Source organism: Opisthocomus hoazin, chromosome 4 (assembly GCF_030867145.1).
Source record: "Opisthocomus hoazin isolate bOpiHoa1 chromosome 4, bOpiHoa1.hap1, whole genome shotgun sequence".
NCBI lineage: Eukaryota > Metazoa > Chordata > Aves > Opisthocomiformes > Opisthocomidae > Opisthocomus > Opisthocomus hoazin.
This window is the reverse complement of record NC_134417.1, coordinates 85261150-85274911: the sequence shown is the minus strand read 5'-3', so window position 1 is coordinate 85274911 and position 13762 is coordinate 85261150. Positions and strand designations below refer to the sequence as shown.

At 43.8% G+C, this 13762-nt stretch overlaps 1 protein-coding gene across 5 annotated transcripts in view; it reads left to right on the top strand.

The window, feature by feature from the left end:
* The window catches only part of RBM33 (RNA binding motif protein 33), a 105993-nt gene that overhangs the window by 57162 nt on the left and 35069 nt on the right, over nucleotides 1-13762 (top strand). For all 5 annotated transcript variants that reach the window (XM_075419771.1, XM_075419772.1, XM_075419770.1 and 2 more), the window contains exons 11-14: nucleotides 3679-3838; nucleotides 4736-5067; nucleotides 5917-6168; nucleotides 6958-7245. In XM_075419771.1, the coding sequence (XP_075275886.1) occupies nucleotides 3679-3838; nucleotides 4736-5067; nucleotides 5917-6168; nucleotides 6958-7245 (1032 nt within the window). The remainder of the gene's footprint in view (nucleotides 1-3678; nucleotides 3839-4735; nucleotides 5068-5916; nucleotides 6169-6957; nucleotides 7246-13762) is intronic.

Sequence of the window (13762 nt, the reverse complement as noted above, 5' to 3'; positions counted from 1 at the left end):
CCTGGCAGAAAAAAGAGGGGAGATTGCCTGGACTAAGTGTAAGAGCAAGAAAGGCAGGGCCTGGCGCGGGGGGGTGGTAAATGGCAGCTTCTGACCAGCTGCCTCAAGACAAGATCTCGAGTTTGGAGTCAGGGAGCTGGGAAGCTGGATCCAGGCTGGGATTAGGAGCCACTGGGCAGAATGAAAGACCTGTTGGAGGTGAGAGGATGTATCTGAAGAGCAGGCAGAGCCAGGAGAACAGCAAGACTAATTGGACAAAGAATTAATACTGGGGACAATGCTTGAGACTGCGTTACACATTTGGGGGATAGGAGCGGAGAAACCTGCTTAGTTTGTAGCCTACGCCTGGATTTTGTAGCCTAGCACTAAAACTGAAGTTTAGGATTGGGGGGAAAGACTGATAAGGATCTGTTAGCTCGACCAGGGCAGGATACATTGAGTTTGGAAGAAGCAAGTAGAGGAGACTGTGGTCACTGCAGTGCCCTTTGGTGCTTGGAAACAAGCCGAGCCGTATCATTACTGCTGCCAGTTCTTCAGCTCGGGTAGCAAATATGTGATACTTATGCTTTATTAGCCCAGGTTTCAGTTAGTTTCCGCATAATTTGTTCTTTGCTGGCTTTTTCAGAAATAACTTGCGTGTAGGCATATATTGTGACTGGAGAAAAATTCTGGGAGAATTTCAGAGCTTCCAAGTCAAGCTCTCCAAAAATAGGAAAAAGCAGGTTGTCTGAGATGGCTTTCTCTCTGCAAGTGTGATGTGCTCATGTGACTACATGCTGTAAATAAGTTGCAAGATAAAAACCATCTTATGTGAAACTGCCCTGGTGAGCTGTTTTCTCCCCTGCCTCTGTTGCAGTGACCTTCATAGAATAGTTTGGGTTGGAAGGGACTCTGTGGATCCTCTAGTCCCAACCCCTCTGCCATGGGCAGGGACACCTTGCACTAGACCAGGTTGCTCAGAGCCTCATCCAACCTGGCCTTGAACACTTCTAGGGAGGGGGCAGCCACAGCTTCTCTGGGCAACCTGTGCCAGTGCCTCACCACCCTCACAGTAAAGAATTTCTTCCTAATATCTAATCTAAATCTCTCCTATTCCAGTTTAAAGCCATTACCCTGTGTCCTATTGCTACTCGCCCTTGTCAAAAGTCCCTCTCCAGCTTTCTTGTAAGCACCTTCAGGTAGTGGAAGGCTGCTGTAAGGTCTCCCTGGAGCCTTCTCTTCTGCAGGCTGAACAGCCCCAACTCTCCCAGCCTTTCCTCACAGGAGAGGTGCTCCAGCACTCTGATGATTTCTGTGCCCTCCTCTGGCCCCGCTCCAACAGGTCCATGTCTGTCCTGTGCTGAGGGCTCCAGAGCTGGACACAGGACTCCTGGGGGGGGTCTCACCAGAGCAGAGTGGCAGAATCCCCTCCCTCGCCCTGCTGCCCACGCTGCTGGGGATGCAGTTTAGGGCACGGTTGGCCTTCTGGGCTGTGAGTGTACATTGCCAGATCATGCGGAGCTTCTCGTCAACCAGCACCCTGAAGTTCTTCTCAGAGCTGCTCTCGGTTGTGCTGCCCAGCCTGTATTTGTGCTTGGGATTGCTCCAACCCCTCAACCTGATGCGTTACCCAGTGATAACTGAATAACTAAATATAAGTTGGTTTGCTGGGTGCCTCCCTCGAGGCTGTGCGGCTTCCAGAAGCGTGGTGTGTTCCCCAGGGTGACCGATGGCTCTAAGAGCAACGCTTTGAGGAGTATGTTTTTATCACCAAGGCTTCCAAGATGAGGGAATGCATTTAACCTTAGTTTGAAAGTACGTCTGGCAGCTCCTGTGTGCGGTGAACGGTAGAGGTGTGTTTTGGGAGTGAAGGGTCAGGATGCTCAAGGTTTGTGTGCAGTTGCTCGTTTGGCAGGCAGCCAGCGCTGTCCTGCTCAACAGGAGGGAAAGGCAGTGCCGTTGCACAGCCCGCTTCAGCTAAACCGGAATGGATTTTGATGGGCCAAATAAATGTCGCCTTCTCCCTCCCAAATAACTCTCTCTTCCTCCAGCTGCTGCTTTTTGCAGGCGGCCTGTGAAATTGAGGCGTTAGTCTCTTCTGAGGTGGCAAGAATATTTTGCATTGATAACTGTTCACTTGTGGAAGTGTAGCAGCTCCTCCTACAAACAGTGTGTATGTTATGAGGACTGCCATGCTTGAGTGTAATATAATGTATTTCCACTAAATGAAATACCCACAGGAGACTGGCTCACTAGGAGTACTGGCAAGGGCATATAGACCCTTTAATCTCTAGGAATGATAAAGTATTTACAGTTGATGGCTGTATAATGGCGTAAAATAAGTAGTGACAGTCTTGCTTCCAATTGAGAGGTCTTAGTATCTTGCATATCCCTGTTAAGGTGTTTCCAAGAAGGCCACAGATTTAACAGTGGCTGCGATCCTCAGTGTCCCTCTCATCTTCTTGTTTGGTCCTTGCCAGTCCCAGATGTATTGTGCTGGTAGAAGGGTGTGAAGCAGCTTTGTCTTGTGCTACTTCGGTAGTGAGTAGACTTCAGTTTCCAGGGCAGATACCCGTTTTTGCTGTGTGAGAAAATCTTTTCCTAAAATGCTAGTGTTTTGGCAGTACAAATAGGATAGAGTGAGACTGCGCATGCTGTTATTGAGCGGCACTCACCAGATAAATGGTAAGACACTGCAGCTCAGTTGTTTGGTCTTTTGCTGGTGACTGTATTTCAGTCTAGCAGAGAGTGTGTGTGGTCTGAAATCTGTTTTGGGAGGCTTGTCTTCAGCAATGGCAAGTTTTAAGCTTTAAGGCGAGCATCAAATGTAGAGGGAACAGATGCCACAACTGATGTCAGAATCTGTATAAAGAGGAAAACAGGGATGTTGTTAGATTATTTTAATTACTTATTTGATTTGCTGACACGTAATAAGGAAATGTTTGTTAATATGATTTATGTGAGGCATGGCTTCTTCCAGTTACAAGAGGTTGCCAACATATTTTGTCAACTTTTGATATTAAAAAAAAATACAGTAGTGTGAATTAGTCAATGAAGTGTGGCTTTGCAAAGTTCTGCTTTTGAATTAACATCTTGCTTTCTGCAATATGTGAAGGCTCACTTTACATTTAAAAAGAAATTACTGGAGGAAAGATAATATTGCACTCTCTCTTATAATGCTTCAGATGCTAAGTTGTGAATAGATAGACATGTTACTCCTGTTAGTTCCTTTGAAAGATGATTTCTTTAATTTTCTGGATGCCATAAATTGTCTCCACCTCCTTTTTTTAAGTAAAGCTGCTTCACTTTTGTAGCTTACATTGTACTAAATTAATGGCAAAGAACAGCATGTTTTAAGAAGATAAATGTGAGGAATGTCTGACAAAGTAGACGTTCAGATTTTTTTTGATTAGTGCAAAAGAAGGTCAATAATTGCATGGATTTCAATAAGCTTGAGCAGAAATGGCATTCCTGTGGTGCTAGTGATGATTAAAACATTGTGAGTTCATTTCAAGATACTGTACCAGGGTTTAATATCTCTTCTGTTGTGAAAGAATAACTCGGTAAGAGCTGCCAATTTGTACAGATGATAGAAGATAAGTTGTAAAGCAATTGTATTTTTAAGAGAAAAAAGTTATAGCAGGCAATAGATGAATTCCTGGATAGTAGTCTTAATCTTAGTTCTGCCTTATTGGATAGGGCCCTCCAGACTTCCAGCAGCATACGCCTGGACCAGTTCCTACCAACTTCTCCCAAGCACCAAGGCTGCCAATCCAGGATCAGTGGAGAGGACCACCACCACCGCCCCCACCACTCCCTCCTCCGCCACCTCAGGACAGAGATCCTTTCTTCATACCAGGTGAGCATTTTCCTTTCCATTAACATACAAAGCCCACTTGTTGTATGATACGCACTTACACTGCACAAAATGAAATGTTTGGAAGGGCCTGAAGACCAGAACATCCTGTTTGATGCGACTGGACTAGTAGCTGCCAAAAATTCCAGTGGTCCAGTATCTTTTTCCCTCCTTGATGTAATCTTGTGTCATCTGTAACTACCATCAATCTGTGTATTTATACATGTACAAAATGAAATCAGTGTCTAAGTGATTGCTGCAATAAAGTTGTGATTTGGTATGTTTTAGATAGCTAGCACTGTCCATACGCCTTGGTTTCCACCGGCAACTCTTTAAACTGTCCGGACTACTTCTGTACTGCAAGAAAATTGTTAAGGTTAGCTGAAATGATACAGCATAGCAAACAAAATAGGTAGTGTGTGTCTATAAGTAGGCATATAGATGTAATGTGTGTACACATAATGATATCATAATGATTTCATAGATATTTTACACATCTATTTCATAGATATTTTACACACCAAAAATACATATAAAAATTTTTTCTAAATGTCTGGTCAGCAAATGGTGTCAAAATTTTGTGAGTTCTTGTATGTTTTAAAGTAATCCCTGGAATCCTTCACTGGCTTCATTAGAGTAGAATTTCTAAAAGGCGTTCCCGATTCCAGCGAATTACCGGCTGTGCTGGTTTTTCGAGCATTGGTTCCTTTTATACACAGGAGGCAGAAGCAAGAGAAATGTAACCTGGAGGGTAGCTCTTCCAGCTGAACCAGCTCGTACAGTTTTGCTTTCCCCAGATTGCAGCTTACTTTTCCAAATCGAAGCAGAGCTTTGTGTTTTGAAAGCGTGTGCGTGTGTCCCGAGGGAGTCCTCGTTTCATTGCTTCCCGGGTTCCCACAGATCCGCGGTTTCCCAGCCATCACCTGTTCGAGCAGCGGAGCCCCCCGCCGCCGCCGCCCCCCCCGCTGCTGAACAGCGCGCATCCCGTCCCGGCCCAGAGCCCGATGCCCTTCAGCCAGCCCGGCCCGGCCTTCGCCCAGCCCGCGCAGCAGCCCGTGTTCCCGCGGGAGCGCCCGGTGCGGCCCAACATCCAGCCTCAGGGTCCCGTGGGCATCCTCCACTTCAACCAGCCGGGCTCGGCCAGCCCGCGGCCCTTCATCCCGCCGCGGCAGCAGTACCTGCAGGCTCCGGGACAGCCCTTCCTCGCCGCCCACACGCAGCCCGCCATGCAGGTACGGGCCCTCGAGGGGTGCGCGGTGCGGCTGCTGACCGGAGGCCGCCTTGCCTAGCGCGGCTGCCGGGAGCCTCGGCGGGTGACGGGTCCCCTCCCCGCGGCCCGGCCCCGCCCCTGCGGCCGCCTCGGCTCCGCGGCGGGGGGCGGTGGCGGGGCGGGAGCGCCCCCTGGCGCTCAGCCGCGGGGCCCGGCGGGGGTGTGTGGAGGGACCTGCGTGTGCGGTGGGCTCTGTGCGGGGTCTTTTCGCGGTGTCTGTGCTTTGAGTGTGGGGAAATCCTGAAGTCTGTTGATTGGGGGGGGGGGGGGACGACACGACAAAAAGAGGAAAAAAAACACCAAACCCTAACGGTTGGAGTCATTAGAGAAGCGGGCAGAGGGCAGGAACCTTCGCGTTCATTTCTTTCCACTTCAGCTGTTGACTTAAACAAGCTGAAGTGCAGAACGACCTTGCATAGCTTCTGTTAGTCTGGTTTTGAGAATCATAGAATGGTTTGTGTTGGAAGGGACCTTAAAGATCATCTGGTTCCAACCCCCCCTGCCATGAGCAGGGACACCTTCCACCAGACCAGGTTGCTCAGAGCTCCATCCAGCCTGGCCTTGAACACTGCCAGGGAGGGGGCAGCCACAGGTTCTCTCGGCAGCCTGTGCCAGTGTTTCACCACCCTCATGGTGAATAAGTATACTCAGTATATTTTTGTTTTAGGCTGTTTTTTTACTCGGTATAGTTTTGGTTTAGGTCGATTTATAGCCGCTTACAGATGTTTTGAGGACTTGGGAGGCTGGAGCTGCTTTTCAGGAGTTTTTTGCCTTGAAACTAAAACCAAATAATCTTTCTGTTCGCGTGTAGGGTCCCTTGCATCCTCCATTACAGCCCCAGCCACAGCCTCAGCCTCAGCAGCACCATCACCAGCAGCAGCAACAGCACCATCACCAGCAGCAGCAGCAGCAACACCATCATCATCTCCAAGGGCCGCCACAGCCCTTGATGCCCATGAACCAGCCCCAGTTCAGGCCTCACATGCAAGCCACGCAACAGCAGCAGCCAAATAACAACAGGATGCAGTGTCAGCCGCGACAGGGTCCGATGAAGCCAAGGCATGTGAGTACGGCGTACATCAGTGTTGCCTTGCGTAGTTCTGCGTGGTTAACAGACGTGTAAGCGCGGGTTTCAAAACTCACCAGTGTGGTTTTTCAGTCCCATTTATTCCCTCCTGTTCTGTCCCCTTCTTTCACCATTTCTTGCTCCTTTTCTGACTTGATCATTTTATAACCTGCATCCAAAAATAGCATGTATATCTTCCCCTTTTTCTTGTCTTGTCCAATCTTCAGTGTTTTTTTTGATCTGGCTCCAATAAGCAGTGATGCAGTTGCACAAGAACTGGGGGTTTTTGGAGGATAGGTTTGCTTTTAATAAGATTTTAAGACTGCTGGTAGCCTGTGATTGTGTGGGAAACTCACAGTCTTTCAGTTTGAAGCTAATATGCTTTCTGGTTCAGACAGTGCCCCTCATGTCCTGTGAGTCTGCTCCAGTGCAGCATATTCTGTTACTGGGTAGGCTGGGGTAATACAGCAGTCTGTAGCGGGGCTCAAGACAACGTGACTGTAGTGCAGCATAATTGTTTTGATTGGGAAAAGAAGTCACACAGTGAAGCCCATTTCTGAGAAAGATGTTAAACAAGTGAGATTCAGTTTTGTTTTCAACTGAAGAAAATGAAAACCCTGTTGAAATGTTCTTATTTCTCTGATTTTTCTTCTCACACTGAAAATACCATGCCTCTTCAAAACACTTTTTTCACCAAACTTAACTAAATCATGAAAATGTGAAACAAGAAACACTTAGTCTTGTTTGTAGTGGAAGTCTGCAGTCTTGTTCCTTTCTGCTTTTCAGAATACACCATCACAAAATGTTGTCAAGCGTCCAAATCAGCAGCTACAGTCAACTGCTCCAAGAAATAGTAACTTGCGTGAGTTGCCGATAGCACCATCACATGTTATGGAAATGAGCAACAACAGGCGAACCTCTACCCCAGCTGCTCAGGTCAAACCCATTACCAGCACGATGTCTGCCACCAAGTCTGTAGCTGATCTGGGAAACTCGCAGGGAAGGCCCGAGATGAAAGCTAAAGCAATCACACCAGTGGGCCAAGCAAAATCGGAAGTGAAATCTGAGCCAGAGGTAAGGCGCTTTTAAAAAAAAAAAAAAACCAAAAAAAAAAAACCAAACCAAAAACACAGAACAAGCAACAACAAAGAAAATACTCGTGCCTTTTAAAAACTTTTCTAGTTTGACTTGTGAACTGTAAGCACGCTTTTAAGTATTATTCGCCCAGTATTTTTTGGTGCCACTAGAGGCCTCCCTTCCGAGTTGCACTTTCCTCTTTAATGTGATCGCAAAACCAGTCTCCATTGACAAAACAAGAAGTGTTGAAGGTTGACAGGGCTGTGGTGAATCTGTTTTGCAGGAGGAGGGGTCATTTCTACTGTGAAAAGACAGAGGTTGAGTAAAAGTCATCAATGATACAAGCCTCTGAAATACTCATTGTGTCCATCTTTACTTTCCGGGATTGTATCATCTTTTTTTCAGGTAATCCCATTCTTCTGAGCCAGAAAGCCTCTTCTCTTCCATTTTCTATGATGCTGTATGGTTCAAAAAAAAGGCTGTGTACAGTATTATCTTCCTCATACTGTTTTCCTTCAGGCTGCCCAGTCTCCTTTAGGGTCTTGAGCACTCGTGCAGGAAGATACAGCTGCATTGTCCATGGAGCTTCTTGCTCCTGAAGAAGGAAGTCTCTCTTTTGTGAAACCTTTTGGCATGAGGGAAAATAGGAGATGCTCTCAAATTTTCAGTTCTGGACGAAAAGGCAGTGATTGGTCTGCTAGTAATCTTTAGTACTCTGCATATTGACAAAGTAGCATGCCAGTGTTTTGGGGCTGACTAGGTCGTGCAGCGTGAACAGATGACTGTTTCCCTGCACAGATTCTCGTGGAAACTAGGGAAGACTCTCTACAAGCACTGTTAGTATGACGGGGTGGGTAGGATTGTGCTGATGGTGCTGTTGATCCTGAACATCAGGAGGGGCCAGAGGAACGTGATGGCTAAATGCACCCTGTACAATTTCTAAGTGTCAGGTTGTTCTGAGAAGAACTGTAAATCTTGATAGTTTAGTTGACTGAGTCTTGTCTCAGGGGCCAGGTTCTCTTCAACAACTGTCAGAAAGCTTTAATTGTGATAATACTGTCTTCCATTTAAGCTGCTTACGATTAGCTTTTCATCTTGTTCTTGAATTAGGGATGGTCATAACTAATATTCATAAATGAGGCACAAAAGAAACCCATAGCTAGCAGTGTTTGACTTCCTATGCACTTGCTCTTCAACGAGAATATAAGAAAAAAAACCCAACCTCTTTCAGCTTTTCAGCTTTTAATTTTGATTTTTTTTTTTTTTTTTAATTACTTAATCCCCTTTCCCTCAATTCAGTCTCTTGGAATAATCTAAGTCACACAAAAAGCAGTGCCTCTTAGAGAAGCCTCTGTCTTTCAGGCCATTAGTAAAGGTAAGTTTTGAAGAGCTATGCAAAGGCCTCCCCATCTGAAACACCTTATAATTCTTTCATAGTTTAGTCATATGAAATTTAAGGTATTAGTTCTGAAATATCTCTGACAGTGTTTAGAAAAATGAATGTTTTTCAGTCCTCTTAGTCAAATTAATTTAAAAAAGCAACTAACAAAGCAGTCACCTTGTTCTCTTCAAGTTTTAAACATATCCTAACAAACCTTTAATTCTAAGACTGATCTTACTCATGTGAATTCCTGATTTTACAAATAAAGCTTTCTTTTTATTTCTGTGTCAAAGCTGTTTTTGAAAACAGTTTGATACCTGTTTCATGTAAGTTTTTGCAAAACAGGATAAAAATAAAAAAGTTGCCTTGGAAAAAATGACATCTTCTAGTGTTTCCTGTTATTAACCATAAAAGTAAAGCCTTTGTAGATACCCTTGGCAAGTACTAGAAAAGTGTGTGAATATTGTGCATGCACAGAACCCTGCTCCTTTCAAAGCGGATTTGAAGTAGGGCCTAGTGCTGCCAGCAGCACTGTGGTAGCAGTTGTCCCTTTTCAGCTGTGTTGCTGCGTTGGTCTTGTTCACTGATGCCGCTTGTTTGCACTTCTGCAAGCAGGATTGCTGCACTAGTAATGTTCATTTCCAAACACTTAATCGTGTTCTTCACTGTTGTTGTAATGTAGATTATTACATCTCTCTCCTTAGGCAGATTGTAATGTTTTCCAGTCTTTTTTGTGTGTTTTTCTTGTAAGTACCTAACTTTGTCCTGTTCTTTTGCTTACTGTGAAGATGAGAGAGAGTTAAGTTCTGTCATCTTTTCTAGCTGTGCTGCTCATAACTGAATTGGGCAGGTTATTTTGCAAGTGTCTTCCACTGGAAAATTATTAAGACTTTTCTTTGCATCCTTCTTCCTGAAGAGTCAGTGGCCACATTTATGAATGCCCTATCATTCAGGAAGCACCTAAAAAATAGAAATATTGACTATTAAAGGTTTTGCTCACCTTCAAAATAGATATTTGAAAGGCTTTCAACCTGAGTGACTGGAAGATTAAAAAGTATATTTTGACTTTACTATTAGTATGCTTGTGTTCCCGTTCCGATGAGGCTGCAAAATACTGTCTTTAAATGCCTTCTTTAGAATAGCTGTTGCTCTCCAAGATTTAAACTTGTATATCCTCAGTCTAAAAAATCATTTTGTCATTGAAATTGGGAAGTATGGGTGATGACTGTGGGCATAATTCTGTTCTTGTTGGAGGCTAGTTTGGAAGAAGGTGTGAATTAAGGCAGTATTAAACATTTTTTATTTTACAGGAGGGGAATGTGGGCATGTGATGTGAATCTCTTTATAAGAAATGGGTATTGGAACTCAGAACAGGAGAGAAATTAGTAGAGCACTGCATGATCATAGATATTCTGGTATTACTACTTACGTTGCAGTTAATGTCCCTGATCTACTGAAAGAAAACCCTTGACATTCCATTCTCCCAAATCAGTAAATTTTAAAGTGGGTTGTTGGATTTTATGTTTCCGTCTTTCTTCAGTAAGGCTTGCAATATGGAAAATAGTTGCTACGCTATTGGAACAAAGGTATCTAAATCTTTTCGTGTTTTTGGAAATTAGCTGAAAGATTGTACGTGTCTAAATTTGAGTTTTCTCCAGTATAAATAAGTTTTATTTCCAAATTTTGATAATGGTGCCTCCTGTCTTGTGCTTAGAGAAGATTCTTCTTGCCACAGCCTCTTTTGGGTTGGAAGATCGCAAGAGGGCACTGTGCTTCAGAGTAACGTGTAGCCTTGCTCTTAATGCTCTACCCGTTTGTCTAAGATGTACAGCCCCTGCGTGTTGTAGGGTGACTTGTCCTGTCCTAGGGTTCAAGAGCTGAGCTCATCAGTAGTGTGGAATGTGTCATGTGTATGTAGGTGTCTTCAGGATACTTCGTGGTTTTGAACACAAGCAGACAAATGATGTTGTTTGGGTCTGGCCTTACCCTTTATGAAGGCTTGTCACGAATTTTTGGACAAATTATTCTAGCCTCTTTTGTTTCTAGTGTTACAACTGTAAAAACAAAGATAAGCCTGCTGAATAGATTTGTGTGTGTGCCACAGATCAAACCATTTTGACTGCTCTGTTCTTACAGCCGTTCTAGTGAGGGACACAAGTGACCTTGGTTATGTGATTCCTTTGTTGTCACTTGATAGCAAGCCAGAACACTTCTAGTATCTGCTTTTAGGACTCTGCATTTAGTTCTATTAATTTGTAATAAAGACCTCTAAAAAGGTCTGGTTTTGTGTGTGGGGTTTTTTTTGCTTTTTTTACTGTATGAGAAACAAGCTACTGATACTGGGACTTAGTAGAAAACTTAATCCCTTGTTTTAGAGTATGTCTTTGCTGCTTTTCCTTGATCACCAGTGCCATTCTAAGGTCTCCTGGAGAATGATGTGGGACAGCTGCTTCTCCTACTGCTGCTCTTCAGTTAGACTCGGAAAAGCAGCCTGTGACATTTTCTTTTGGTACTTACCATCAAAGCCTCTTTGGCCCTTAAGGCAGAAGAAAACTTATAGTTAAGGCTTGGATTTCTCTTCAGACTGTAATGAAACATGAGGAAGAACTTCTTCCCTCTGAGGGTGACGGAGCACTGGAACAGGCTGCCCAGGGAGGTTGTGGAGTCTCCTTCTCTGGAGATATTCAAGACCCGCCTGGACAAGGTCCTGTGCAGCCTGCTGTAGGTGACCCTGCTTCGGCAGGGGGGTTGGACTGGATGACCCACAGAGGTCCCTTCCAACCCCGACCATTCTGTGATTCAGTGATTCTGTGAAATACAATGTGTTCATGAACTGTTCAAAAGCAAATTAGAATCTTCACCAAACCAACAAACAAAACCACCCCTAAAAAAAACTTCTGAACAACAACAAAAAAGGCCAAACAAAACCAACTCATCACAAAACCCAACAAAACAAACCTCCACAAAACCAAGGGAACTGCTTTTCATCTCTGGCCTTGTACTCTGTAGCCTCCTGTAAAAGAAGGATCTGTATACAATATAAGGTTCTTTCGTGTTGTGGAGTTTTCTGCAGAAAAAGGTGGTCAGGAGTTTATCTAGGAAGAAGGCTGCTTCAAGTTGTTCTGCTTCTTCACTTACAGATAATGTTGCTTTTAGCAGGAAACTTCCAAACACAACGTGTAAACCTTACGACGTCTTTGAAGGATGTCTACTTTCTCACAGTTACTTTCGTCTTTTTTTTTTTTTTTTTTTTTGGCAGTGCTACTGCTTGTTGGAGAAATCTGTCCTGGGCTTATTCAACTAATGGGGTGAAAATCGTTAGCAATAGGCGTTGCCTACTGTCTCCAGCTTGACCCAATGTACTGTCTTGCCTGTTCTCTGTGATGAAGCTCCTTATTATATATTATAGGTCACATATATATTATATGTCTCTTACATATATCCACACATGCTCTGTAGTGTAGTATATGTAAGGTGCTCTGAAAGCTAAGCAGCGGAGGTTTAACAGCCTGTTAACTGATTTAACTGTTTTCAACCTAGTGAGGGGTTTGCCCATTCTGAATCTGTACTGTTGGGTCATTGCACAACTAATTCCAATTAAACCCGACTCCTAATTCGAGTGTTTTATTAATGATCATGGGGTCTTCATGCTGTTTGGTCTTACTCTAGCTGCAAGGGTATTTTACTGAGAACTTAACAGTAGTAGTGACTCGCTTACGAAGACGAGGGACTTAGGTCTACCTATAGCCTGTTAACAAACTGATCTGCAGTTGTCATATAACCTGAGAGCTCACGACCCTTGGTTTCAAAGCTTACACTTCAAAAAGGAGTTGACTTCATAGGATCCATACTGATTTCCGAAATACTGAGTTAAGTTCCTGAGAGGAAAATGTCAGTTTATATTTGAGATCACGTTGCCTGAAGATTCTACTAATCGTTCATCAAACAGCTTCATCTGTGTTGGTAGTAACAGTTTGTCAGTTGTCTTCTGTGTTTAATGCTAGTGTAGTTGAAATGAGTGTATCTGTCTGTACTGCATGGACGTATTGGTCAGAGTCCCTCGGGATGTTCATTGCTTGTCTGCTGGCAAGACCCATTTAAGAGTGCCACAATGTACACATCTCTGTGCTGCTGTATGTAGCCTTTGAGTTAGTGTTTTGTGTGTACTATATTGTGATCTACATCTTCCAAGGCCTTCAGAACTGGATAGATGGTAATATGACCAGACAAGTCCCTGATAATAAAGGACAACTGATAGGAGGGCTGGTTTCATGCAGATTCTTGCTGGTATTGACACCCTTAGTTGAACATTTAAAAAAAATATACTGCACTACCTCCAAAGGTAACTTTGGTACTGGCTCGCTGGCATCCATCAAACCTGTTTAGATAAAATATAGGATATTCTGATCTAAAGCAAAGGAAGTAAATAAGCTAATTTATTAGGTTAAGTGGAAGAGGATTTCTGTTTAGGCAGTTTCAAGAACCGAGATATTTACTGTCTCTGAAAGTGACTGAACATTTTATCCATAGCGCCAGGATCTGCATGACAGCATATCCTCCTTCTGTCTGGAGCTTACCTGTATTTTGTTATCCTATGCAAACTACACTTAAGGGTCTTGTCCTTTCACTGTGTTTTGTAAGGGCTGTTTTTTTTTAACTACAGTACAGCATCTCCAGTTTTCGATATAAGATAAAATATTTGAGTTTGTTCCCACTCCTCATTTTACTTTGTAGAAGTACATTCCTGTTACAGTCAATCGACAAAGACGTGTAATCTAGTTGTTGTAGTGAGTAGTCATAGTTACCACCACTGTCATCTGAAAAGTATAAAGGAAGATCAGAACCTTTTGCTATATAATCCATGCTCCTAAAAAGGACAGTGTTAGACCTCATCCCCAAACTATAGCCCATATTTTAAAAAAATAATAATAAAAAAAAATCCACTTCTGTTGAAGTCCGATTTTGGGCATTGTTTAGGCTGGACTTCATGTGAGACGTGCACCTATTTCTTAGCCACTGTGAGAATAATCCCTACCATTAAATGCTCAGGGAAGGAGCAGTTACATCTGAAGGAAAGAAGTGTTCAGGACTTGTGCATCTGGATTCTAGGAGTACAAATACGACTCTACTGGG